Below are 27,867 nucleotides of genomic sequence, written 5' to 3'. Positions count from 1 at the left end.
TCATCTTATCCTATTATAAAACTTCCATCAACTATTGGAAACAAAAATGTTTGCAGTTAAATGAGAATTACAGGCCAATGAAGATAGCCTCAAACCAAATCCAAAATGATACAGCACCAGCTATTTCTAAACAGCTGTTAGGAAATTAGTAATGGAAAGTTTTGTTGCAGTGGGTGTGGAAGGCGTTACACCCACATTCCTGAGTGATAAAAATGCAAACAAATATCCACGACCCTCCGTGCTGTAAGCTGCACTTTACATCGCCATTCTGTCAGTGCTGGATGAAGTGAACTGTTTGCACCAAACTGATTTAACTGGGATTGCACTTGATACATAGTTTTACTTCTATACTAATATTTTAAATAAAAGTTTACTAACACCCTTGACACTCAGAGTCGGACGAATTATCACTTTAACTCTGTGCAGAAGTTTTAACATCATTTAAGTATAAATGTTTCTGGGAACACAAGTAGCTAGTTAACAATGAACAGCAGTGATTCCTTAATTCTTGGTTGAGTATAATGAATACATCCTTATATTCTCTTATTTGATGTACAGCTTCATAGAATTAAATAAATAAATATTTCTCTTGCAAGTATAGTTTCCAGCACTGTCTCCCTTTTTGTCATATCTCCCCACTTCATGTATTGTGGTTTTGAAACTGTGGTGTCCCTCAGAAGTGGACACTAGTGCCATTTTTTAATACTAAACGTAGGTGTTGCGTACAACAAGCTCTAATCTTGGTCTCCCATAGCATTGCACCTTGCTCAGTACGAATCAGTACCGTGGTAGGAAGATGCTGATAGTTGACCCGAAGGTTTGTTTGCTGGAGCTCCAGCCTCTGCTGGACCGTGCTGGGGCCTTTGTTCACTCAGCACAAGGCAGCTCTGGTTCAAGGGGCACACTGGGAATGGTAATAGCAAGTTCATAGTGAGGATCAAAATACGATTTGTAGGACTTGCATTTGAAAACAGATTTTGTACAGCAGCAGTTTAAATGGAAATAACCTATTTTTTAGTGCGTGAGATTATGGGATGTTACAGAATAAACACATGTACATACACCCATTTTTCATTTAAGTCCCAGCTGATGACTATGTGAAAGAAACTTAAATAGGGCACGCATTCAAAGTTGTACCTTCAAAGTTAAAGAGTTTAAGAGTAGGCAGGAGTATTTTATAATGTAGCCATTCCAATTTGTTCATATTTCTGTATATGCCTATCTTCTTTGGCTATAATGGAAGTCTTATGGCATAAGGCTTCTAAAAATCATAGTCGCCTCTAAAAATTCAGAGGAAAGAAGCAAATATTGTCTTATATATGATAAAGTGGTCCAGGCAGTCTGTTTTTTGCATTTAATGGACTTTTAGTGGTTTCCATAAAACTGAGAGGACAGAGCACAGGTTTATAAAGAGAGGGAGATGAACTGTGTTCAGGTCTAACATCTCACGTGAAAATGAGCTAACCAATTTGAAACAATTTTATTTAATCTTTCTTATAATTGATTGCTCTTGCTGAGAAGAAAACCCTATTTAGCTTCATCAGTCTTTAATTCAAAATCTTGCAGCTTTTTGGAGGGCACTTTTTCATACTGAGTGTTATGATTGCTTTAACTCATTTCAGTTCCTATATCAGGAAAGAGACTTAATTAGTTGCTGGATATTGCAAGTTAAATAATTGGATTTTTGCCATGCTGTGAGACTGTAATACATAGATAAACAGAATGGTTGTTCAGTAACAGCCACCTTTTTGTGTGTTCTAAATTGTAATTGTTCAAATGATCTGTCTGATTTCTCCAGAAAATTTTGAAAAATATGGAAATTAAGTGGTATTTCATTGGATTTATTTTTTTTAAAACAGACATATGAGGTATTTTATGCCTTTGTATTCGCATTTGCCTCTTCCATTTTATCCACCAGTGTCTAATGCCAGTGTTTTGCTTCTTTTTTGTTTCCTTATTTTGTTGCTTTTGTTTGAATGTATTATTGTCTTTATATGGAACTGGTCAAAGAACCGTTACTGTATTTTATGTTTGTATCTACATTTTATTTTGCATGCTTAACGTGGCTTTGCCTGGATATTCTTTTTGGTAAGTTCAGAATTTAAAAGCATAATGTTTTTCTGTAGTAAAGTTTGTAACCTGCCACCTTCTTTTCTCCCACTTCAAGTAACGTCATTATTTTTTTGTCATACTGATTTGTGGTCATGTACTGTTTGCTTTTGCTAATTATACATAACACTGTTTTCCTAACTACCCATTTTCATCCCTAGCTGAGTAAACAATATGACTTTGGTACTAATGTGTACTAATTTGACTTTTATCTTCCAAGTATAGTCAGCAGCTGTTAAAATGGTCTGTTTTGAGAACTCTGTGTTGTGTTTGAGACACACAGAACCTCAGTCTTAGAAAATCATGTTAAGGCTTCTTTGCATAGCCTGGTGGTTACTCTGCGCTTCACAGGTTTTGTTTTTCAGCAGTCTTCTCAAGAGCTTCTAAGAACAGTGTGAATGTTTATGCTCTCTTTTAGCAACAGCTTGCTCAGCTCCAGAAAGAAAAGTCAGAGATTCTGAAGAACCTGGCGTTATACTACTTCACGTTTGTTGATGTCATGGAATTTAAGGTAAGGTATTGCAAATATGTCAGTTGTTTTGTTCCATCAAGTTTCTGTCTTTATATTATATTAAATAGTACTATATAGCTGAACTTGTAGCTCTGTTATTTTAAAAAAGAAATCAGCATAATCCCCATCACTAAGCAGGGCTCATTTGGAGAGCTTTAAACTAGACTCGAAGGGGGATGTGGTTGTAGCCTGGCTTGCATCAGTAGGGCATCACTCTAGAGTTCATGAAGGCTGGGAGGCCTCCCATGCCCCTGGGTTGAAATCGGTGTGCTCAGCTCGCTCTCTGAAATGCCTGTACACCAATGCGTGCAGCATGGAGAATAAGCAGGAGGAGTTAGAAACCTGTGTTAGGGCAGGAGATTATGACCTAGTGGCAATTACAGAGACATGGTGGGACAGTTCACATGACTGGAATGTGGTCATGGATGGCTATGTCCTTTTCAGGAAAGACAGGCCAGCCAGGCGTGGTGGTGGAGTTGCTCTTTATGTGAGAGAGCAACTACAGTGTATTGAGTATTGTTCAGGCATGGATGAGGAGCGAGTTGAGAGTCTATGGGTGAAAGTTAAGGGGCAGGCTGGCAGGGATGATACTGTTGTGGGCGTCTATTATAGGCCACCAGATCAGGGTGAGGAAGTTGATGAGGCCTTCTACAGACAGCTGAGAGCAGCCTCACAATCACAGGCCCTGGTTGTGGTGGGGGATTTTAACTTCCCTGATTGTTGAAAGGACTACTCAGCCAGCCAGCCACAGTCTAGGAGGTTCCTCCAGTGCCTTGTAACTTTCTGATGCAAAGGGTGGAGGAGCCAACTAGAAGAGGTGCACTGCTGGACCTCATCCTCACTAACAAGGAGGGTCTGGTTGAAGCGGTAAAGGTTGAGGGCTGCCTTGGTTGCAGCGACCATGAGATGGTGGAGTTCAGGATCTCATGTGGCAGGAGCAGGATAGTAAGCAGAATTGCAACCCTGGATTTCAGCAGGGCAAACTTTGGTGTTTTCAGGCAATTACTAGGGGAAATCCCATGGGCAAGGCTGCTTGAAGGTAAAGCGGCCCAAGATAGTTGGTTAGTGTTCAGGGACTGTTTCTACTGGGCACCAGATCAGAGCATCCCGACACATAGGAAGTCAAGGAAGGGAGCCAGGAGACCTGCATGGTCAAACAGGGAACTGCTGGGTATGCTCAAATGGAAGAGGAGAGTTTATAGATCATGGAAGGAGGGGCTGGCCACTTGGGGAGAATATCAGGCTGTTGTCAGAGGGTGTAGGGATGCAACTAGGAAAGCTAAGGCCTCGTTAGAATTAAACCTGGTGAGAGGGGTCAAGGACAACAGGAAGAGCTTTTTCCAATACATGGCAGATAAAACTAACACCAGAGGCAATGTAGGCCCACTGATGAATGGGGTGGGTGCCCTGGTGACAGAAGATACAGAGAAGGCAGAGTTAGTGAATGCCTTCTTTGTCTCTGTCTACTCTGCCAGAGGCTGTCCTGAGGAGCCCCGTGCCGCTGAGGCCCCAGAGGAAGGCAGGACAAGGGAGGAGTTTGCCTTGGTTGATGAGGACTGGGTTAGGGAGCAGTTAGGCAATCTGGACATCCATAAATCCATGGGTCCGGATGGGATGCACCCGTGGGTGCTGAGGGAGCTGGCTGAAGTCATTGCTGGACCGCTCTCCATCATCTTTGCCAAGTCTTGGGAAACAGGAGAGGTCCCTGAAGACTGGAGGAAAGCAAATGTCACTGCAGTCTTCAAAAAGGGCAAGAGGGAGGACCCGGGTAACTATAGACTGGTCAGCCTCGCCTCCATCCCTGGGAAACTGATGGAACGACTCATCCTTGGTGCCATCTGAAGGCATATCAGGGATAAGAGGGTCATTAGGGGCAGTCAGCATGGCTTCACCAAGGGGAAGTCATGCTTGACCAACCTCATTGACTTTTATGAGGACATAACAAGATGGATGGATGATGGCAGAGTGGTGGACGTGATCTACCTTGACTTGAGTAAGGCATTTGACACAGTCTCCCACAGCATCCTTACAGCTAAACTGAGGGAGTGCAGTCTGGATGACCAGGTAGTGAGGTTTACTGGGAACTGGCTGAAGGGAAGAAGCCAGAGAGTTGTGGTCAATGGGGCAGAGTCCAGTTGGAGGACAGTATCTAGTGGAGTGCCTCAAGGGTCAGTACTGAGGCCTATATTATTCAGTATATTCATAAGTGATTTGGACAAGGGAATAGAGTGATGTTTCCTGATGACACGAAGTTGGGAGGAGTGGCTGACACGCCAGAAGGCTGTGCTGCCATCCAGCGAGACCTGGACAGGCTGGAGAGCTGGGCAGGGAAAAATTTAATGAAATATAACAAGGGAAGGTGTAGAGTCCTGCATCTGGGTAGGAACAACCCCAGGTTCCAGTATAAGCTGGGGAGTGACCTATTAGAGAGCAGTGTAGGGGAAAGGGACCTGGGGGTCCGGGTGGACAACAGGATGACCGTGAGCCTGCACTGTGCCCTTGTGGCCAAGAAGGCCAATGGCATCGTGGGGTGTAGTCGAAGGGGGGTGGTTAGTAGGTCAAGAGAGGTTCTCCTTCCCCTCTACTCTGCCCTGGTGAGACCACACCTGGAATATTGTGTCCAGTTCTGGGCCCCTCAGTTCCAGAAGGACAGGGAACTGCTGGAGAGAGTGCAGCGCAGGGCAACAAAGATGATGAAGGGAGTGGAGCATCTCCCTTATGAAGAAAGGCTGAGGGAGCTGGGTCTCTTTAGCTTGGAGAAGAGGAGGCTGAGGGGTGACCTCATTCATGTTTACAGATATATAAAGGGTAAGTGTCATGAGGAGGGAGCCAGGCTCTTCTCGGTGACAACCAATTATAGGACAAGGGGTAATGGGTTCAAACTGGAACACAAAAGGTTCCACTTGAATTTGAGAAGAAACTTCTTCACAGTGAGGATGACCGACACTGGAACAGGCTGCCCAGGGGGGTTGTGGAGTCTCCTACTCTGGAGACATTCAAAACCTGCCTGGACGCCTTCCTGTGTAACCTCATCTGGGTGTTCCTGCTCCGGCAGGGGGATTGGACTGGATGATCTTTTGGGGTCCCTTCCAATCCCTAACATTCTGTGATTCTGTGATAGTAAAACAATTTACTTCTATCTTTTGAAACTGAAATTATTCCTTTGTTTTTCAAGGACCATGTTTGTGAGCTGCTGAACACTATTGATGTTTGCCAAGTCTTCTTTGATATTGTAAGTTTTGTAGGTTAAACGTTCAAATGCCATGTAAAAATGTTTCCAATAGGAGTCATGCGTGGAAAATTAGAAGAACTTGTTTATGTTAGCCAAAGAAACATGACATCTCTAGTTATAAATGCAAGAGAAATAAAAATGTGATCTTTAGGTCCCTAACTTGTAGAAATAGCTGGAAATCAGAAGAGACCATTTTAAACAGGCTACTTATGGACAGCAGTAACAGTGTTGTCTGTTATCAAATATACAAATTGTTGTGTAATTTTTACTTTATTGTATTTCTATCTTAGAGGTTTACTGTCATCTACATGATTAAGCCATGTAGACTCACAAAACAGGAATATAACTGTTGTCCACCAAAGAGATCTGTGATAAGGTCCACCACCAAAAAAAAAAAAAAAACGAACCTTAAAACAAATCATCAAACAGCTTTTCATTTTCTTCTCAGCTTTCTTTTCTAATGTTCATAATGTCACCTTGCTAGTTTTAGTCAGTAGTCTAAATTTTGGCTGACTTAATTTCATACTATGAAAAAGGAACAGGTATATATCCTATGGAATGATCTTACCAGGCCAGTGGGGTATGTGTCAGCTTTTTATATGACAGAGTCTTACTAAATTATAGTTCTCAGGCAAGGCACTTGCTGATTGCTTAGTAACATCCAAGAAAAGCTTTCTTATCTGTCAGCTCATCTGTAACACCAGAGCCTGGAAAGATTTATTTGCATGCTTGCTTTCAGAAATGTAAACAGGTCTGGGGATTTGAGTGCATAAATTAACATTATACATGTCTGTATGCAAACAGAAAAAAAGCTGATCGGGGTAGTCCGTTGTATTTTTAAAAAGCTGAAAATTGATGGAAAGGTGAAGAAAATGTTTTATGCTTGTTTTTGAAAGTTTTAGGATGATAATGGACTGTATTTTGTCTCTAGACTGTAAACTTCGATTTAACAAAGAACTACCTAGATTTGATTATAACCTACACAACTCTAATGATATTGCTGTCTCGAATTGAAGAAAGGAAGGCTATCATTGGATTGTATAACTATGCCCATGAAATGACACATGGAGCAAGGTAAAAATCCGTTGTGTTAATGATGTGTACAATAATAATAGTAACAACTCCACCTGAGTGAATTGTTTGTTGTTGTTTTTAGTGACAGAGAATATCCACGCCTTGGCCAGATGATTGTGGATTATGAAAATCCTTTAAAGAAAATGATGGAGGAATTTGTACCTCACAGTAAAGTATGTAACTACTTTTCACAGGCACTCAGTAACCTTACTTGACAGAAGCAGAGATAAAAAAGTAAATATACAAGAGTTTGTTTTGTCAAAGACCATTAGGTATAAATTTTATAGGTCATTTTACTTATAAGGGACGCCTGGGGCTGGGGATTGATATCCTATTAAATAACAAAACCTATAGAAATACAGGAATGCTAAGACTCATCGGTAAGGTTCCATTTCATTCACTATGGATTAGAAATGGATTAAGAATCAGTTATTGTTCTTCTGAGAATAGCTACATCTGGGGTTTGGTTTGTAGTTTGAAATGTAGGAGACGGCTCATGTTTCTCTGAAACCAGTTTTTTGCTGGTTTACCATCCTAGATTAATGTGGTTTTTTATTTTGTAACCTGAAAGTTTTTGCTTTGCGTTGTCTTTAAACTGGGGATCTTGGAGATCACTGCTGCCTCTTTAATAATATATCCTGTACTCAAAAGCCGACGTTGTATACCCTGCTCGGTTGACTTGGCAAAGTTAAATGAACCCAGTTCCTTAAGCGTTTTCTATACAAACGTTTTCAGGCTTGCATTCTTACACAGCTGGTTGTGCTACAGTTCTGTGATGATTTGTCTAGGCTGTGTTTTCGTATGTTGATATCTTGGAAAAGTGACAGAAGCCTCACCGAAGTCAATGTATATCCTGTTACTCACTTCCCTGTTTGTCCAGCAGTCTTGCAACTCTGTTGGAGGAAACTAGGTTGGTTTGATCAGTGCTTGACCAACTTATTTATAAAGGTGTTATTTTATAGGTGCTTGCAAAATGATTGCCTAACAACATTTTGGAATCTTGTGCAGGAGTTAAATACTAAGTTACTGCCTAAAGTTTTAAAGGTTTGGTGTTTTTTTCCTATTTCACAATCTACGTACTGATTGTGTGTTCCTTCTCTAGTCCTCTTGAGATTTTTCTTAAGTTCCATAAACTTTTTAAGATAGTCACTAGAAGTTCAGAGAGTTTTCCAACTACTTCTCTAAGTGCTCTGAAGCAGAATAGTATTGAATACTTCTCATTTGTCTAAATAATCTGTGATCTTATTTTTTATACTTTCCTCTGCACAGTTCCTGTCTTGTTAAGGCTTATTTAGCTAAGGATCTCATTTGCAATTAAACTTTTCTTGTCCACATTTTAGCAGAGATGCTTTACTTTTCAGTGTTATCTTTGTTTGTGCTCTTACATTTCATAGTGGGCCAATCCTTTCGCTTGAAGAGTTTTGTAAAGCCGTTTTTCAGTTTGAGGGCTTTTTTTCCTCTTTATCCTGTGCTAGAGGTATAAATTGGGGTCACGGATCCCTTCAGGCACTATGCTATAGAAACACAGACTTAGGTTGCACTCTCCAGAACTGCACATTTAAGTTGTCCTTCCATCATCTCACTACTTTGTGGTAAACTGACAGTTGTTTAGTCCTTTAAATTAGCTTCAGCAATGACTTTTTTCTTTTTATTTTTGTGCTTCCTGAGTGACCTTCTCTGCTGGTGTAATGCTTAGACATGGCTCCCTAGGCAGGCACCAATACTGGTGCAAAAGACACGGAAAAGACATGGATCCACAGTTAAATAAGCTTAGTCTGCTATGAGGATGTTCCTGCAGACAATATCTGCTCAAAAAAATTAAGATTTGCTAGCGAAGAGGAAGGACATACTAAATGAAGTCACAGAGAAGGGTATAACGCAATAATTGGGATGCTTGAATAAATAATGAAAAGCTGTCAGTGGTACATGAGAGGTTTCTTGTCTCCTGTTGATTTTTTTTCATGTCCTCCAATTCTGAACTTGGAATTTTATAGCTCTAATTAAAAAAAAAATCAAACCCTCCTGCTTATCTGCATCCTTTCCTTAGCCTGAAATAGTCTTTTATATGTGAAGTAAACTAGATGCAATGGATTTTAACTTCAAATTTAATTTCAGAACTAGTTCAGTAAGATGTTTTTATTATTGTTAGTAATAACGCTGAGAAGGCAACACACAGTTCACAAAAGGAGGTGAATAACTTGAACATTTATCCAAGACGGAGCCTTGAGGGCATCTTTAAACTAATCATTGGTCATTTATTTATTTATTTATTTTTTCCCCCAGTCCCTTTCAGATGCTCTGATTTCACTCCAGATGGTCTATCCTCGACGAAATCTCTCAGCTGACCAGTGGAGAAACGCGCAACTACTGAGCCTCATCAGTGCCCCCAGCACAATGCTGAACCCTGCACAGTCAGACACAGTACGGCCTTTTAATTTGCATTATATGATAAAGTCAAGCGGGGTTTTACAGAAAATAACATGGGGGTGTTTAATTTTCTGTTTGATTACCTTTATGTGGCTTTTAATGAGAGAAGTAAATAGGCTGGCTTAGAGAGTGAAATACTTTAGTACGGGGGAAAAGTTTTCTCGCATTAATTAAAGCTTCTGTTGTGTTAGTTCATGCTTTCACCTCCAGTATTTGATAATTGAAAGATGAAGGGAAGCGGTCCTAGTTCTGCAGTGTAGAAGGAAGGAGTCCTGGATACTGCCTTGGATGCTTGTGAGCCAACAAACTGAAAATCAGAACTGATTTACCTTGAAAATTTTTACTGTTTGCGTTTACTGCCTCAGTTTTGAAATGAAAGGTCATCTTTCTGGAAATATTCAAGTATGAACAGCTGTCAGGTTATGAGTAGTATACATCAAAAGCCCTTTGTTCTTAAATGTTCTTAAATACAATGTGTGTTGAAACTTTTGCCAAAATTTGTTCACCATTTTGTTCATGGTATTGGAGGATATAGAAGAGCATTTAATATTCAGACTCTCCATTTCTAAAGAGATAAAACAATATCCTGTTAGTATTCAGCATCAGCCTTTCCTGATTCATCAGCATTTAAGGCTTTATTTTTTTCTAAAAAGCACTTCCCATAAAATGTATTGTCTTTTCTGTCATTACGTGGCTACAAATTAATATTTTTTCAACAGATGCCATGTGAATACCTCTCTCTGGATGCAATGGAAAAATGGATCATTTGTGAGTAAAATATTCTGAAACAGCTCATGGTTCTATTAAAAAAAGTTAGTTTACATATAAAAGACTCCTTGCTTTTCTGTAATGTACAAAAGCTGTTGCATTCAAATTAGATTGTAGAGAACTTGATTGGATCTCATTTGTATGTATCATACTTTTACATGCAGTGAAGGTAGAATTCAGGATATGCTGCTGAAATAAAATGTGTCATCAGATTATTCCAAACTTTGACTAAAAGCGAGGGCTTTAGTCATTCTGATGAAAATAGCTGAGTAGTATCAGCATTAAGTTATTAATGGTACAAAACCCTTGCAAAAAAGACCTCTTCTAGAACAGTGTGGGGTATTTCTCTATTAATATTTAAAACAATGTTATCCATTAAACACTTTATCAATGAACTGTTTAAGAGAAAATATGTAATAATCTCACTGTTCTCTTATTGTCTTTGTACATCGGGTTTGTGACATCAATCAATGTGGACTTTTGAAGTTGGATTTATTTTGTGCCATGGAATCCTAAATAGTGATGCTACAGCTTTGAACCTTTGGAAACTTGCACTTCAAAGCAGCTCTTGCTTGGCTCTGTTTCGAGATGAAGTATTCCATATTCACAAAGCTGCAGAAGACCTGTTTGTAAACATACGAGGGTAAGTTTTTGTTCCCTCTTTCTCCTTTCAGAACCTCTGTTTAAAAATCAGTTTATTGAAAAACTGTTTTGAAAATGTTACTTCATATAAATTCTGCTTGAGGATAGTCAGAATACAAACGTTTTTGCTTAGTATCTTGACTGTTTCTTTAATACATAACTTCCAAGAGCCTGATTTCATAACCATTGTGCCTTTTTTTAATCTCGGTTCTGAAAAAGTTTGGTGAATCAGTCTCTAAAATGGCAAAAGTTAAAATTAATGATCCCGCCCACAAATCTTAATCTAGGGAAGAGAAATGATGTCAGGAATGCGGAGTTTGCTTGAAAAAGTTGCAAGTATGTGCTACTGTTTCTGCAGCGTATCACATGAAAGCTCAGGCAGTGACCAAGTTGAGGTCTTTACCAGCCGATACCAGGACCTCTTTTCCATTTGGGTATCCAGTTTTAACATTTAGCTCCGAGAGGGAAATAAATCTTATGTGAGCTTTTTGCTGTGTCCTCCTTGCAGCACCATTGCAGCTCCTCACAAGTTGCAGTTTTTTCTAAATTCTGCTGCTGGTACTTACTACTTTATCGGATTGGTTTTCATTTGCAGGTACAACAAGCGTATTAATGACATCAGAGAATGCAAAGAAGCTGCTGTTTCCCATGCGTAAGTGTCTTACAAAGTTTTCCTGACAGATTTTAATGTTGTTTTTCTTAGTGAAGTTATAAAGAATGTTTAAACAGGATTTGTTGAATGCAGAATTAATTGTGCATTTTCAAATGAGATCGTGTACTGACTGTTCTTTCAAATCTGGATTTGCTTAATGGTTTGTAATTATCGATTTAACTTCCCAAGTTTTAGATTATTTTGCAAGTTTTCAGGACAGAAGCATTTAGTTTATGTAGTGTCCAGTTTTTGTCTAATTACTTAATGTGAATGCAAACTAAATAGAAATGTTTTAGTGGAGTCAAATGCTCATCACAGACCAGGGGCAGAGAACTTGTTTTTTAAATTTAACCATACTTCAGGAATATACAGCATTGGTGATGGGGATGCCAATTTTAATTGAACCACATCCTTTAAAATACTGAACTTTTGAAGTTGTATCATATGAGCTGCCTATGCTTGGGCTCAAATGTTTGGAAACTTCAAGTGTTCTGTGTTTGGCACAGTGGATGATGATTTGCTTTGTTCTTTCGATGCAGCGGTTCAATGCACAGGGAGAGACGCAAGTTTTTACGTTCTGCACTCAAAGAACTGGCCACTGTCCTGTCTGATCAGCCCGGCCTGTTAGGTCCCAAGGTAATTATGGTTCTTATGTTTTGCGGTTATGGTATCTTAATTTTGTTTCTCGGTGATAATATGTTATTTTCGAAAACCACACTTGACTCCAAGAGAAAACCTATTTAGGTTTTAAGATTCTTTGGTTTTACAAACTAGTTGCCTTTTAGTGTGCACAAGGTGTCCAACTGTTGTATGTATCTATAAAGTTGTGAACAACTTTTCTTTTTCAGGCACTTTTTGTATTTATGGCATTATCGTTTGCTCGTGATGAAATTATTTGGCTTCTTCGTCATGCAGATAATATGCCGAAGAAGAGCGCAGATGATTTCATAGATAAGTATGTTAACAATTTTTAGTGTGATACCTTAAATATTTATGAGAAATTCACAGATGAAATGCATTTGAAGGCAAGGGAATCTTGGGAAAGGGTGGCTCTATGGAAGAATTGGAACTGCTCAGAAAATCTTTACCTGGGAATCCGAAAAAGTGAAGCATATAGGTGGAAGTTTGTTTTCTCTAGAAAGCGTATTTATAAAATAAAAGTATTTTATAAGAGCTTTATGCATTTTTTTTCCTTTGAGAAAGCAAAACAAACAAAAAAAAAACCCACTTTATCCTTTATCGTCAGTGTTGCTTATTTGCATTGAACAAAGCTGGTGGGGAGAAGGAAACTGTCAAAAAGCTTGATTTGTAGAATATTTCCTGTGTTGTAGCAACACTGACTTTTAAATCAGATAAGATTTATTTATATACCAGAGCATTATTGTCATAATAAAGAGTAGTTAAAAATGAGAAATGGGCTTAAGAGATTTGTGAATATGGATAGGCAGAAGAGCACTAGTTGTCTTTGAGTTCTCAAGATTATTGAACACAAGATTGAACTGAAAGTCTGTGTATTTACTGCAGGAGTTTAAACAAGAATTGACAATCACAAGGTCTCACATCCTCTCTGAAACAACCTGTGCAAGTATTTAGCCATCCTCATGGTTTTTAAAAAAACCCAACCAAACAAACCAAAACCAGCCCAACAGAAAAGCAGTCATTACAATCGTATTTTTCAGATTTAGCCACTTTACAGGGTTGTGTGGATGTGGTTTGGTTGGTTTTGTTTCTTTGTTTTCTTTTCATTTTTTTCTTCAAATTGAGCATTCTAGAAGGGCTTCTTCTAAAAATAAGTGGATAGTCGTACAAACCTTTGAGGATTATCATGAAGGCATCCTGGTAATTTATCTCTTGTTGAGTGGATTTTGCTTTAAAGAGAAAATTACCTGTGTAAACTCCTCTTAAAACATGAACAAGTATTTTCATACAGAAATTGCCTGTAAGTAATACTTTTAAAAGCAAGGTGTAGGAGGAAATCCCCTTGAGAAGCATTCCACCAGTAGAAGATATTTTTAGTATTTTTTGATGTTTTCTATTTTCTAAGCTTTTCCTTGTTGTCTTGCCTAGACACATAGCCGAGCTAATATTCTACATGGAGGAGCTCAGAGCACATGTGCGAAAATACGGGCCTGTGATGCAGAGATACTATGTGCAGTATCTCTCCGGCTTCGATGCAGTCGTCTTAAATGAGCTTGTTCAGGTATGTCAAGCCTGTGGTTTTGGCTTCTCACATGCAAACTTTAAAAAGGGCTTTTTATCCAAAATGTCTGTGAAATGTGTCCTGGTTTGTGGATTTTGAAAAACATATGGAATAAGGCGAATTAACTTAACTTGCTATTTAATTCTAGGATTTAGAGTTGTACTTAAGGGTTTTATATGAATACTTAAACGTTATTAAGCAGTGTTATGTTTAGGGACAATGAAAGGAGTACTGCCACTGAAGGACTGTTGAAGAAACTTTTCTTTATTTAGCCTGACCAAGACATTATGGGCTTTCTGAACTGTTTTGGTTTCATTCCCTGGTGACCACTAGATGGAGCCCACATTTTGTGAGTAGGTCAGGTATGTGAACCTGATGAGTCTGTACAGCAAGCTTTCAAAAATTAATTTCACACTTCAAGCACTACACCAGTTACCAGGAGGTGGAGCTTACATACTCTATTTAAATGAATTCTTAAATAGTTTAAATACCAGTTTGTATCACTGTTTATTAGGTGTAACTGAATCCTTGAGTTTGCATTTAATACCATAGTAACTGTACTTAGGGCTTTTTTGCTTATAGCTTTATGTATTTACATGTTAACAGATTTTTTTTTTTTTTTTAGAGTGACAGAATTAAGTTTTTTTACATTTGTCATCAATTCCTGGGAAACTATTTCCTAGATTTAGTGAGTTACTTCTAAATGCTGTACAAGTGGCGCAGGTGTACTCTGTTTAAATAAGAGAAACCTTAGGATCAAACTGAAATGAGGAAAAAAATAATTGGCTTGAGTTTTAGTTGTAATTAATTCATAACAGGTATCAAGCACAAGACTAGACAAATGACTGAGTGATAATTTGGAATTTTTTCAGCTTAAAATGTCAGTCACAGCTGGAATTCTGAGAAACTTCTGTATTGTTTTGTTTATAGAAATATGATTTTATCATTTGCTGAAACTGCTTTTTCATGCACTGTCTCCTTTTGTAAAATTTGAAAATGTTATAGCCCATCTTTCAGGTGGTACCAATCGTAGAAGTCAACATTAGTGAAAAACTCTTGAGAATGGGTTTTGTGGGAAGCAAAGTGATTGTCGAGGGTTAAGATTGCGGGGTGACAATAAAACCCTGGCAGATGTATTGTTAACCTCCTCTCCCCTCCCACTTCCCCCTTTTTGCCCCTCCCTCTCCCCCCTTCCCACTCAGGACAGACGATCAGGAGGAAAAGAAGGACAGAGAGAAGAGAGTTGGAAAAATTAAAAATGTTTTACTAATGCTGCTAATAAGAATAGAGAATATAATACAAAATATACAAAACCAGTCTTGAAAAGTCTCAGCAACTGCAGAACCTGCACCCAAAGTCCTGGATTGGACTCTGCAGCCAGTCGGAGCTGTATTGAGTCTCTCACTAGGTCTCAGTTCGCAGGGACGACTAGCAAGGCCCTCTCCTAATGTCAGTGATGCAGCAAAAAGAGACAAGATCCTCCTGATCTCCCACTTTTATATGAAGTATTCACGTGAATGGAATGTTATACACCGTTGGTCAGTTTCTTGGTCACCGGTTTCTCATTGCCCCTCTCGCGAGATGTCCATCCGTGCTTATCAATAAGTTTGCATTCCATTGCTATGTTTACCAAAACATGTATCTGGTTCTCCAGGAAAATGCAGCTAATATGAAAGCTTTAGCGGACAGGCAAATTCACTAAAAGAGAAACTTGGTTTTTAACAAAACCAGGACAGTAATGCTGATGTTGTCTCTGTTACATCCTGCCATGGCCAAATTTTCTTTGCAGACTGGTCAGGTGCCTGTAGAGGTCAGGAAAATGTTTGCTATCTGATATATAACAGGGTAATATGGTGTCTATTTTTGTAAATGCCTACATTCTGAATATTGGTGGGCCCATTTACTGCCAGATTTTTGTGTTTTAAGAAGGTGTTGGTTTGGAAGCAAGCTTTTCTAGGTACCTGTCATCAACCAATGAATTAAAAAGTGAAAGCTTTTAAATAGTGCTATTTGAAGTATTCCATCAATTAAGTTATCTTGTGTAAATTTTTGTACATTTGAGAGCATAGCTGATAAATTGGGCATGGGTGGTGACATTATTTCATAAAGCAAGTTTGAAATAATAATAGCAGCAACATTTACTTTAGAATCTTTCAGTGTGCCCTGAGGATGAATCAATCATCATGTCCTCTTTCGTAAACACAATGACTTCACTAAGCGTGAAACAAGGTAAGTTTAAATGAACTTGGGAAAATAGTAACAGAATGGTAGATTCCTCTGGAAAGCTTCATCAATTTGTGCTTCATGCAATCAGTTGAAACAGATAGCTTGTGTAAACTGAACTTATTCCCTTGTTTCTCTTTCGTTACGGTATCGGCTTCTTGTTGTGTGTCCTTTTTCCAGGGCAGCTCTATACAGATACAGCTTTTGAAGAATGCTATTGGGAAGTAATCCTACTGTTTAATTTAGAAAGCGTATTACACAGGCTTTCATCTAGATATTTAAATTCCTATTAGCGTGTCTGTGCTGGATCGAAATTCTTGCGTAAAAGCATCAGGTTAAGTACCCAAGTAATTCTTGAGTACTTTGGAGTTTTTTAGGATGTCTGATATAGTATAGCTGGATTTGTAGTCGTTTTCCTAAAGGTTTTATGTTCTGTATTGTTTCCTTATGCAGTTGAAGATGGAGAGGTATTTGACTTCAGAGGAATGAGATTAGATTGGTTTAGATTGCAGGTAAGACTTTGTAAATATGTGTGGCACTTTACTAACTTAAAACCAAATGTTTCATAAATTACTTCTCTCATAGATTACTCTCACACTGCAAGTGGATGACAGGCTATCTAAGAATAACTTGCTCTTTTAAAATAGAAAAAATACTTAAGCAGATAATTTGCTACATTTTCGTGTAACTTTGCATTGCATACTTTATGCAAATCATTCTTTGGGGTGTTTGTAACAGTTCAGAAATAGAATGTGTTGAGGATGAACAGTTTGGCGGCTGTGCAGTGTACGGAGTGATTCAGCCTGCCCAGCCCAGGGGAGGCAGAGACTGTTCAGTGGGAAAATAACATTCAGTGAGAAAATCACTCCTGTGCATTGCAATAACAGTGTCTTCCATTGACTTAATAAAGGGGGGAGTACTGTTTAGGCTGCAGATCAATTGCCTCAAGATTAGATAGACATGTTATTTTTATATTTTCAAGATACACCTGCTTTTTCTTGCCTTGCAAAACCTGATTGTTAAAGTGGGGTCTCGCAAGTGCATGCTTGTGTTTTGTCAGTGCATTTGTTCTACACTTTATCTGTGAATTGGTATCACGTTCAAATGACATTTGGATACTTCACTGAAAGGCAGTTTGCTTTTCTTAAGCTATAGTGGAAAGATAAAGCCGTCTATTCATGGTCTTTAACTACATGGGTATCCTATACATAGCATAATCAGTATTTAACTTTTGTATTGGGCAATAGCAATGGAATTTGGAAAAAAAAAACAGCTGTAGGTATGACAAAGTTTTTCTTGTGTCTTTCCAGGCCTACACCAGTGTTTCTAAGGCTTCACTTGGTCTTGCAGACCATAGAGAACTAGGAAAAATGATGAACACAATCATTTTCCACACAAAAATGGTAGATTCTTTGGTGGAGATGTTGGTTGAAACCTCCGATCTTTCTATATTTTGGTATGTTACTAACCTGACTGTAGAAGCTTTTTATTTTTTATTGTTTGGTTTGTTCTTGCAAGTGTCATTTTTAAATAACAAATTTAGTAGAAAGATAAGCCAGCGGGAGAATCAATTAGAATTTCTGGTTTCTATCAGAGGTTGATAAAGGTATTTCTGAGGATGTCAGAGATTCTTCAAGCAGTCATGTAATTTATCTGGCATCATTTGCAGATTCTTCCTCAATAGATTTTTGCAAAACGTGCAAGTTTTTGCAGTGCTGAGGTGGCAAACATCAGAATAATAAGATTATTATGATAATGATAATAATAGAGAGATGCAAATAAAATGCATAACAAGTGAATGCAGAAAAGAAACTTATTTGAAAGTATGATGCAGTTTTTGATAAGTTATAACTATAAATCTTACAATAATAGCATGTTTGATTTGTGTGAAGTAGACTTTATTTGCAGCAAAGTTATGTATGTATTCCATTTAAACGTCTCTTTCTGATCAGTTTTTATAGTCGTGCTTTTGAGAAGATGTTTCAGCAGTGTTTGGAGCTTCCCTCTCAATCAAGATACTCAATTGCATTCCCACTGCTTTGTACTCATTTTATGAGTTGTACCCATGAACTGTGCCCAGAAGAGGTAATTTTTAAACATATTTTCTTAGTTATTTTCATTTCTCATTTAAAGTAGAGAGGTCTAGAGCTGAGCACTGCAAGTTTGTGTTCATGGTGGCAATGTAAAATTTGAGAGAGGAGAGTGGTAAAAATTGAAGTAAAAGAAGTAGATAGCTTCTTGTGTGATTCTTCACCCGTAGAGCTCAAAATCCTTTTCTGAAGTGAGTAAGCAGTATTATCTTTGCTTTAAAGAGAGATTAAACTAAGGTACAAATGTTAGATGACTTTTCTGGGGTCATTCAGGCTTAGATGCTACTAATCTCATATGCCTATAAAAACTTGCAAGCAACAGTTTTTCTTTCAAATGGTTTATAAAGTCATAGTTAGAAAAAGGAAATAGGAAATTGGGAGTTCTGTATGGCTTGTTATTAATAGTGTTTCTTCAGTATGATTAAAAGAAAAAATCCTAAATGATATACAGTATAATGCAAGCATTTGTTTTGGTAAGCATGGGGTAATGCAAGCTCTCTTTGATTAGAATTAGAAATGAAAAATGCAGAGTGTTGCTTAAAGAAACAGAGTCTTTGTTAAGGGAAGTACTTTGATTCTGAGGAAATTCTTTCTATTTCTGTTGCAATGAAATAGATCCTTCACTACATTTCCTGTTTGTCCATTGACTTTGGAATTACTCCGGGGGTTAACTTGGCCAATTTTGTGTAGTGCTCATAAAAGTGTGTTTTCATTCTCAGCAGCACTCATCTGAAACAATTAGATGAATAAGACCTCTTGTAATATGTGCGATGTAGGTTTTTTTGTACTTAAACTTTAAAATCCTCATCTGCTAACATCTCAATATATGTCTAGATCCTTATTTTCCCAGTATACAGTGCTGTAAAAAGCTGCAAACTGTATTTATACTAGACAACCACTAAAACGTTTCTAGGAAAGCTCCCTTTCAGAACAAGAGATGTCTTTCAGCACAATTATAGAAACAGTAAGGAATTGGTAGCAAGAGTTCACTGTACACTAGTTACTGTGAATTCAGCTGCAGCAAGCACATTCTGCCACAGCCAGAGAGCGTTGTATTCAATATCTGAATTGTATAACTTGGTAACTATTATCATTTTGGAAAAATAATCTTCACTGCACTGTGTACAATGCGTGGTAGTGTGGCTGTTGGGAAGTAAACATCAGTGGTGAAAGAAAGATTCGAATGAGACAGTCTGTGCTTGTGCGGATCCAGTGACAAAGGGACTGAGTCCAGAAATTAATGCAGCAGGCCTTCATTATTGACTTTTCCAGTGCTGTGAAGAACATTCTGCTTTCTCTGTAGCTGGAGTTGCATGCTCTTTTGCTCTAGATTTAGTACTGGTACAAATAACTGAAGAAGAGATTCACAGAAACCTTGAGTACTGGACATGATAAAGTAGATAAAATTCCGTGTCAGTGGCTTTGAAGATTTCATGGTTCAAGTTGCTTCTAAAAATAAAAAAACCTGGAGCTGAGATTATTGAGGACTAATTAATTTAGTATTTCTCATACCCTAGTTACATGATGCAGTGGACTGTTACCTGCAGTATGGTGTGTCTTGTGTGAGTATTGTAGGACTAACGGGAAACTGAAAATCACACTCCCTTTGTTTTCTTCTTTAACAGCGACATCATATTGGAGATCGTAGTCTTTCCTTGTGTAACATGTTCTTGGATGAAATGGCTAAGCAAGCTCGAAACCTTATCACAGACATTTGCACAGAACAGTGTACACTGAGTGATCAGGTGAGTGTGGTTGTGTCTATTTTAATTCTCCTTTGAGATTTTTCTCTGTTCAACTTTCTGAACTTTATGGTTCTATTTCCTGTTTGCCTCTTTCCCCCCTGTCCCCCGCTCTGTTTTGGGGAAGATTTTTCTGTTTGTAAAATGGAAGGTGATTTGAGGAAGACTTTTTAATATTTGAATTTTGTAGTTAGTAGTCAAAAGAACATGTTACTTGTTTGAAGTCTGCATGGGACCGTAAGCTTAGTTTGTATGTCATGGCTGCTGAAAAGTTGGATTTTAATTTGGATGGGCTATTTCTTTTCATTTACTAGTTGCTGCCAAAGCACTGTGCCAAAACCATCAGTCAAGCAGTGAACAAAAAGTCAAAAAAACAGACTGGAAAGAAAGGAGAACCTGAAAGGGAGAAACCAGGAGTAGAAAGCATGAGGAAAAACAGATTGGTTGTGACAAAGTAAGCCGCCTCTTCTGTTCCTTTCACCTTGAGTCCTAAGTCAAAACATGTGTGTTTGACATATTGAATGCTTCTTGCTTAATTTACTCAAGTAAGTTTGACTGTAAATACAGCTTTGTAGTTTGTGAGCGTATGATGCTTCTGTAGTTTGTATGGAGACTGAATTCTGTTATGAACAGTTATCGGAATGTGTATCTCTTGAATTTATCCCTTTGGCTGTTCCCTTTCCTGAGCAGAAAGGATCGCTGTGCTGTAGGTGGGTTTGCTGTATAGTCGTATTAAATCGTTACAGAAGTGCGATTCCAAGGAGTGGGTGAATTCTGCCTTGCTTTCGTGTTAACTGGCCAAAGTACAGGCTGGGCTGGGAGTTCTTGCTGCCAAAAGGCTCCTTGCTGCCTTCAGCCCCTGGGATGCAGTTGAGGCTGCAGTACTGGCTGGGGAAGGTTTCCTTGTTAGTTACTATAGAAAAATTGAAAGGGTCAGCAAATCAATTAAAAACAGCACCACCACAAAAAAACTAACACACCAGACCTGAAAGAGCTAAGAGAGAAAGGTTAATAAATACAGTTTAAGTGTAAAAGATGATAGGGAAGGAAAAGGTAGAAGATAATTTTTAGGAGAGATTGGAGGACAAGATGGTAGAGTCATAAAAGTATGAAGAGGAAGGAAGCTAAGAAAAGGAAATAATAAATGTTTAGTGTCGTGGCTGGGAGTGCATAAGCACTCATTGCTGAAAGGGAAGTGGTTTTGCTACAGTTGCAACAGCAGACATCAGAGACAAGATTAGGGAAGTTGAGGGAAAAGAACTTAGTTGTAGCTCAAGATTCCCTCCCCCAATATTTTAGGTTTTTAGTATCGGTTAGTAGTGTTGCTTTTTAGTATTGGTTGTTTGTGTTGCTTAGTTCAGTTAGGGAAGAACCACCTTGACAGAGTCTTCTTTTTGAAGGGAAAAATAAAATATATATACACATAAAAATATGCATATCTCTCGCATCGCTGTGTGTGATGCAGATCAGTGTACAGTTGTAGGAAATGTTCTTACCCAAAATACTTTTTTTAAAAAAAGCTAGAACAGTGTCTCAAAGCAGAAAAAAGATAAGAAGAGTTAGAGCTGCACTTGCTCTTGAGATGTCTTCCTTTCGGCATGTGCTTTCCATTATAATACATACTTATGCTACATTAAATAATTTTCTTGATTTCTTGTTGCCTGTTCTTAAAGCCTGGACAAACTGCACACTGCACTTTCTGAGCTCTGCTTCTCAATCAATTATGTACCGAACATGGTGGTTTGGGAACACACGTTTACCCCAAGAGAATATTTAACGTCTCACCTGGAAATCCGCTTTACCAAGTAAGAAATGTTGTAAAGATAAATGTATTCATATACCACATAAGTCTTTGTTATTTGACATTGGAATTATTGTATACCTAATACAGAAAACTAGTTTTTAGAAGGATGGATTGCAAAACTGAAAAGACAGTTGAGTTATATGTGCAGACACACACAAGTGTTAGTTTCTCTTTAAAACAAAATATATTGGAAATTAATATCACCTGTACAATAGCCTGATTCTGCATTCCTAGTCCTGTATATTTTATAGGAGTTGTTGATGCCTGTTTTTACACATGTATAAAGACTGTCTTCCCGCCATTCTTTTGCACAGTGCTGGATTGTTTCAAGTGTTTGAGTTTACTGGCTTGCTGAAAGGAAAATCTAAAAAGTGGAATTCAAGACCTGACAAAGCCAACTGAGAAGATATTTTAATTTTTTTCTTAGAAGAAAAAGTATTGCTGCTTGATATTCCTGTCTCTTCCTACCTTGATCTTCCCATTGTTGTTTACAGAAATAGGCAACTTCTGGGGAGGACTTAATATTTAAAGAGCCAGCTATCCTGGTTGTATTTCATGCCAAAGATTGCTAATTATATATTCCGTACAAGGTATAAAGACTTAATAAAGCTGCTACTCCTCAAGACATAATATTAGGTCTCTGGAGTCTCCCATCTTTAAAATAAGATCAGGTGGCATAAAAGTAAAGATAACTTCATGGCTTTATAAGAAGTCAGCTGTAATCTTCAGGTTTATGAACCTAGACCAGTGCAGGTCATATTTACTTTTTCTTAATTTGGGGGAGTGGGGGTTGGCTTGTGGATTGGGACTGAAGCCACAGGCAGGTGGCCTTCAGAGTCTGCTTTCCTTTTTTTTTGCCTTGTGAAAGAAACAAGACTAGTTAGCCAAAGAGAATAAGTGTTCAATTTAGAATTATTTTTCAGATATTTAAGTGTATTTAAGTGAATACAATTGCCTTTGACATCTAGAACTATTTTTAAAAGTGCTGGTATAGTCTGTGCGTTGAGTAGAGTTTTATATTATATTTGCAGATTGGAGAAGTATTTGAATAAAAGCTTTGAATCTAAAATTATTTGTATAGATGCATCTTTGTTTAATTTTACTAACAAATGAAATTTATTTGTTTCCATTTTTTTTCTAAAAGGTCGATTGTTGGAATGACTATGTATAATCAAGCAACACAAGAAATTGCAAAGCCTTCAGAGCTGTTAACCAGTGTAAGAGCCTATATGACAGTTCTCCAGTCAATAGAAAATTATGTACAGATCGACATTACACGAGTATTTAACAATGTTCTGCTTCAACAAACCCAGCATTTAGATAGTCATGGTGAGCCAACCATTACCAGTCTGTACACAAATTGGTAAGTAATTGTATGAACAATTACAAGTTTAATATTATTTTTATTTAATTAAAAATCTAGAATTGGAGAAGTGGAGTTGTTTAGAATTTTCTTGAGTTTCAGAAGTTCACTTCTCCCAATACATGTTAAAAGCACTTTAAAGTTTGCCTTTTGTGAAATTCTCCTTATAAGGGAGATGTAGTGTTAAGATACAGATATCAGTTGAACTATGAAATTAGAACTTTAGCCTATAGGCTTTGCTGTCCGTTGTCATACAAGTATACTTGCATCTGTATGGAGTATCTGTGAACATGTATATTTTAATGTAAAACCTTTTCCCTTTCTGATAAGGTATTTGGAAACTTTGCTACGACAAGTCAGCAATGGTCACATAGCCTATTTTCCAGCCATGAAGGCATTTGTGAATTTGCCTACAGAAAATGAATTGACATTTAATGCTGAGGAATACTCTGACATATCAGGTAAACCTTGATATTTCTACTGAATGTTTGTGAGGGACAGGAGTAACAGCAACTCTTAGAGCATTTTATTATAGACAGCATTTGTTAACCTTCAGTGGTTTTTAAGTACTTTTTGTTCATGCTGCCTCTGTGTCTTGAGAGCTCAGTTTTCCTGTTTTTGGTCACGATGGGGTGAACAACAGAACTGCTGCAGTTCTGTTGCGATAAAACACTATTGCTAGATACATGGTGAGCATCAAATAACTGAAGAAGGAATGTTTGAGGTAGAGCAGTTTGTTTTCTTTCTCAGAAATGAGAGCCCTTTCCGAACTTCTGGGACCGTACGGCATGAAGTTCCTAAGTGAAAGTCTGATGTGGCACATTTCTTCACAGGTTGCTGAGCTCAAGGTAACCTGGGGAAACTGGTGGGTGGGCAGGCGGGTGGTTTTCTGTCTGCTAGCTGTGCTTCTGCATGCCGTCTTTTTGAAATGACTGCATCAAACACACTGATAAAGCTGTGAATTTCACTTTTATTTTGTAGTACATTTGCACATGTGGTACGTGTGTATCCCACATTATTCAGCAGCTGAATGGGCAGGACTTTACTCAGGCTCTGTTGGTTTCTATATTAGATACCCTCAGTTAGGAGTCAAGTCTTTTTTTATCATCAATGGGAAGAGAAATGTTTTTCGAAATCTCCAGGTGCTTGTGAACTGCTTACCTAAGTCTGTTGACTGTCAAAACTTAGCATGAAATCTCAAATGTATCTCAGTCATTTACAAGGACCTACTTTCTTTACCATGTGTGTTAGCATCTGTTGTTCAGTTTACATGGATGGGAGACTTTGGGCCTTTTTTGTTAGTTTTCCTTTGTTAGTTTTAGACATACCTTTCCCTCTGGCTTAACAGTATCCATTTATTATAAATGTCTGTATTCTGATAAAAAAACTGGAGACCTACAGCAACACAAACTATAAAGTTGGTGCCATGAAAAAGAATTGGAAATATGGGTATGTCAAGGAAACTAGTTGCACGTATATTCAAAACAAGGAACAATGACAGGGAAAGCACTTGGTGCCTATGTAATTAACTTTATGGAAAAAGAGGTTTTAATAACTTCAATAATGTGTACTACTTTACCAGGATAGTCATACTATTAAAATACCACTAATGGGCATATATTTGCTTTTCATATGACTTACTCTTTTAATGTCATTTCCAAATTTAATTTTAAGTTGTTATTACATCTTACCATCTTCAATTTGTTTAACCACTAATTACAATAAGGACTTTTGGTAACTATTCAGGCATGCTGTGTTTTTAGAAATGCACACGAATACTTCAGCAATCTAAGGAACTTCCATTTTTTTATTTCAACAACAATTTATTAGCATACAAGGCCTTTAAAAGTGTGTCTTTTTAATATAGACCATGTTACACTTTCAAAGATCATGTTCTCTCTGTAAACATTGTGGATTTCAGTGCTGCAGAGTAGCTAGGATATATTATATGATGCCCAAAAAGATCAGAAACCTTTTATTCAATGTGACAGCTCAAGGAGAGGGGCTGCTTGTGCTTCTCCAGCTGCCACAGCAGCCCTGGCCTCAGTGACAAGCCAGGCAGGATCATGGATTTCTTATGTCCGTTCAAATTTCTGAGTTTTATGTGGAGACTTTCCGGGTGAGAACACAATGATTTTAAGGATAAATTCTTTAACTCCTGGCTAGGCACAAAGTGACGTCTGTTATGTTGCAAGTCAAACACAAAGCCGTTGGGCAGATGTTTATTTGTCGCTGCTGTATTTGTCCACTTAGCGCAGGGTTGCCATACTTCCTCAAAATCAGCATGATTGATATTGTAGCTCTGTGTATTTTTTTAAAAAAGCAACTTTAAATTGTCTCTGAGATTTGTTGTTTTGTGGTACTACAGAGGATAAGCAGAACATAATGTAGATCCACATGCACATGACCACATACTTGGAAGAAAAAAATCATGTAATAAAATGTTCATCTCTCTGGCTGACGTGCAGTTGGCTTAGCAAGAGAGCACTGAGAAACATCTGTGTTTGGGGGAAGGAAGCAACAGGAGGATAGAATGGGGAATTTATTAAGAGTAGGGTTCAACATGCTTGCTTTGCTTCCCGCAGTGGGACCAGGTGTTGGGTTTATATCTGAAGCTTTAGACTGGGACAAGGAAGGGAAGTTTGCCTCATTTCTGTAACTATTTGAACTGTATTCCAGCCAGTTCCTTTTAAATCTTAAACCAACATGCTGGTTATTTTTTTGTCAAGTTGAAAGCTTGACTCAATAACAATGTGCGTGGGCTATTGCCTTCAATCTTGTATTCTGGAGAGCTTTGAGGGATTGAAATTTAAATGTCACACATCTGCCAAGTTCTGATATATCAGTTGGTTTTAAATTGCCCATCTCAATTTCAGTGCAAACCAGTCTTGCTTTGGCTTTCAGCTTAGAAATGCATCTTGTATGTCCCTGTGCACACATTCTTGGAAGTGGTTAGTTTGTTACTTCTTGTATGGCTTATTTCTTTCCTTGCTTCTCACTGAAGATAAGAAGAATGTAAGTGGGAGGACTGGGTGGATTATGGATAAGACTGGAGGTTATGGAAACAGCACAACAATGGCACAGTGTAATTGAACCTGAGAGGTCTGAGCTGTTGGGCAGATCTGCTTTGCACAGGCTACATGAGTAGGAGGTGGGAGTAAACAGAGACCACCGTTTATTTCATAGCAGCATCATAGTTTAAATTGTGTTGTTTTTTCCTGCTACTGTGGTCACAGGAATATTTACTCCAAAATTTAATTTCCCTGCTTGCCAGTTGACATGTTTTGCCCTGTTTTCAGTGTGGGTTGAAGTGAAATAAAACTATTAAAGCAGTTAGTAGAACTGTCAAAAGTCAAATGTTCTTGGATCCTTAGCAGTAGGTTCTTGCAGGTATGTCTCTTCTTACATTCCATTTGATATATCTTAAATTATGTTCCAGGCTTATAGTGGCCTACATGTTTGATGAACAGTGATTCTTACTGCTCCCTCCTCATTGCTCCTTTTCTGTGTGCTGCCTTGAAATTAAGGTAGATTGGAATAAATACACTTGAAAAATAAAACTGTTAATAATCGCTTTGGAAGACCACCCTCAGTTCAGAATATCTTGTTTTATTTATCCATCTTTTAGTTCTTCTCTGTCTTAATAATGTTTAATATCAAAGCATGAAGTCTTTAAAAGAAGGCACTTTCTTCATTTGATGTTCAGAAGCACACAAGAGATCTAAATTTTCTTAGCTGCTGGTTTTCCTCTACATAAAGAGAGATAATAAAATTTTCCTTTTCTGAATCAGAGCACTTGGGATACAAACTGTAAAAATGAAGTACCTATTTCTTGCTTGAAAAGCATTTAAAAATACCACTTGGCACAATGTGAGTTCCTCAGCTAGCAAGAAACCCATTTAGGATCTGACATTTTACAGTTGTGATTATGCAATCTCTATAATTTAAATCTGTTACGTGTTTCGGGAATGATTGCAGGGAAGCTATTACGTGAGAGCTGTTACAAATTAGAAACAGAGATACATTTTCTTTTCCTTTGGTCAAACTGACTGAAAAATATTGAACTTGAGTTTAACTGCTTCAGGCTAAGGTGTTGGAACTTTAATGGATGTCTTTGTTTTTATTCTATATTGTAATGAAGAAAATTTCAAGTAAACTGCACTGAGGTTTAACAATCTAACTCTTACACTCTTCATTCCTTTTCTAAATTTTACCAACATAAAATATCTAAGCTTTACAGTGTACCTGGTGAGAGGAGCAACACAAAATAATGGATTATTTAGTGAATCTTCATTTATATTGATACATGTAGCCTTTTCTTACAAAAAGCTGAATAGCATGAGGAGCTATTGTTCGGGTTTGATGCTGGAACAGGAATTAGCAGGGCTCATTTGGAGAGCTTTAAACTAGACTCGAAGGGGGATGGGGTTGTAGCCTGGCTTGCATCAGTAGGGCATCACTCTAGAGATCATGAAGGCTGGGAGGCCTCCCATACCCCTGGGGTGAAATCAGTGTGCTCAGCTCGCTCTCTGAAATGCCTGTACACCAATGCGGGCAGCATGGGAAATAAGCAGGAGGAGTTAGAAACCTGTGTTAGGGCAGGAGATTATGACCTAGTGGCAATTACGGAGACACGGTGGGGCAGCTCACGTGACTGGAATGTGGTCATGGATGGCTATTCCTTCTCAGGAAAGACAGGCCAGCCAGGCGTGGTGGTGGAGTTGCTCTTTATGTGAGAGAGCAACTACAATGTATTGAGTATTGTCCAGGCACGGATGAGGAGCGAGTTGAGAGTCCAGTGGACAGAACACTGGAACAGGCTGCCCAGTGAGGTTGTGGAGTCTCCTACTCTGGAGACATTCAAAACCTGCCTGGATGCCTTCCTGTGTAACCTCATCTGGGTGTTCCTGCTCCGGCAGGGGGATTGGACTGGATGATCTTTTGAGGTCCCTTCCAATCCCTGACATTCTGTGATTCTGTGGTTTGCTGAGTTTCCTTCCCTTGTTTTAAGAAGCTGCACGCATGGCTGA

The 27,867-nt window shown here is 38.2% G+C and overlaps 1 protein-coding gene across 2 annotated transcripts in view; it reads left to right on the top strand.

Moving 5' to 3' along the window:
- The window catches only part of NCKAP1 (NCK associated protein 1), a 62,647-nt gene that overhangs the window by 19,923 nt on the left and 14,857 nt on the right, over positions 1-27,867 (top strand). Inside the window, exons 3-23 of one of the 2 annotated variants that reach the window (XM_082056783.1) lie at positions 2,534-2,620; positions 5,796-5,852; positions 6,784-6,926; positions 7,009-7,099; positions 9,210-9,347; positions 10,073-10,121; positions 10,608-10,764; positions 11,359-11,415; positions 11,955-12,051; positions 12,264-12,370; positions 13,483-13,615; positions 15,763-15,844; positions 16,292-16,350; positions 17,149-17,294; positions 17,791-17,923; positions 19,554-19,673; positions 19,985-20,124; positions 21,344-21,475; positions 22,619-22,837; positions 23,168-23,298; positions 23,588-23,685. In XM_082056783.1, coding sequence (XP_081912909.1) covers positions 2,534-2,620; positions 5,796-5,852; positions 6,784-6,926; positions 7,009-7,099; positions 9,210-9,347; positions 10,073-10,121; positions 10,608-10,764; positions 11,359-11,415; positions 11,955-12,051; positions 12,264-12,370; positions 13,483-13,615; positions 15,763-15,844; positions 16,292-16,350; positions 17,149-17,294; positions 17,791-17,923; positions 19,554-19,673; positions 19,985-20,124; positions 21,344-21,475; positions 22,619-22,837; positions 23,168-23,298; positions 23,588-23,685 — 2,376 coding nt within the window. Of the gene's footprint in view, positions 1-2,527; positions 2,621-5,795; positions 5,853-6,783; positions 6,927-7,008; positions 7,100-9,209; positions 9,348-10,072; positions 10,122-10,607; positions 10,765-11,358; positions 11,416-11,954; positions 12,052-12,263; positions 12,371-13,482; positions 13,616-15,762; positions 15,845-16,291; positions 16,351-17,148; positions 17,295-17,790; positions 17,924-19,553; positions 19,674-19,984; positions 20,125-21,343; positions 21,476-22,618; positions 22,838-23,167; positions 23,299-23,587; positions 23,686-27,867 lie in introns of both variants that reach the window. The other variant, XM_082056782.1, reaches the window with a different exon arrangement.

Source organism: Streptopelia decaocto, assembly GCF_964273445.1.
Source record: "Streptopelia decaocto genome assembly, chromosome: 6".
NCBI lineage: Eukaryota > Metazoa > Chordata > Aves > Columbiformes > Columbidae > Streptopelia > Streptopelia decaocto.
This window is presented reverse-complemented; position numbering and strand designations above follow the sequence as displayed.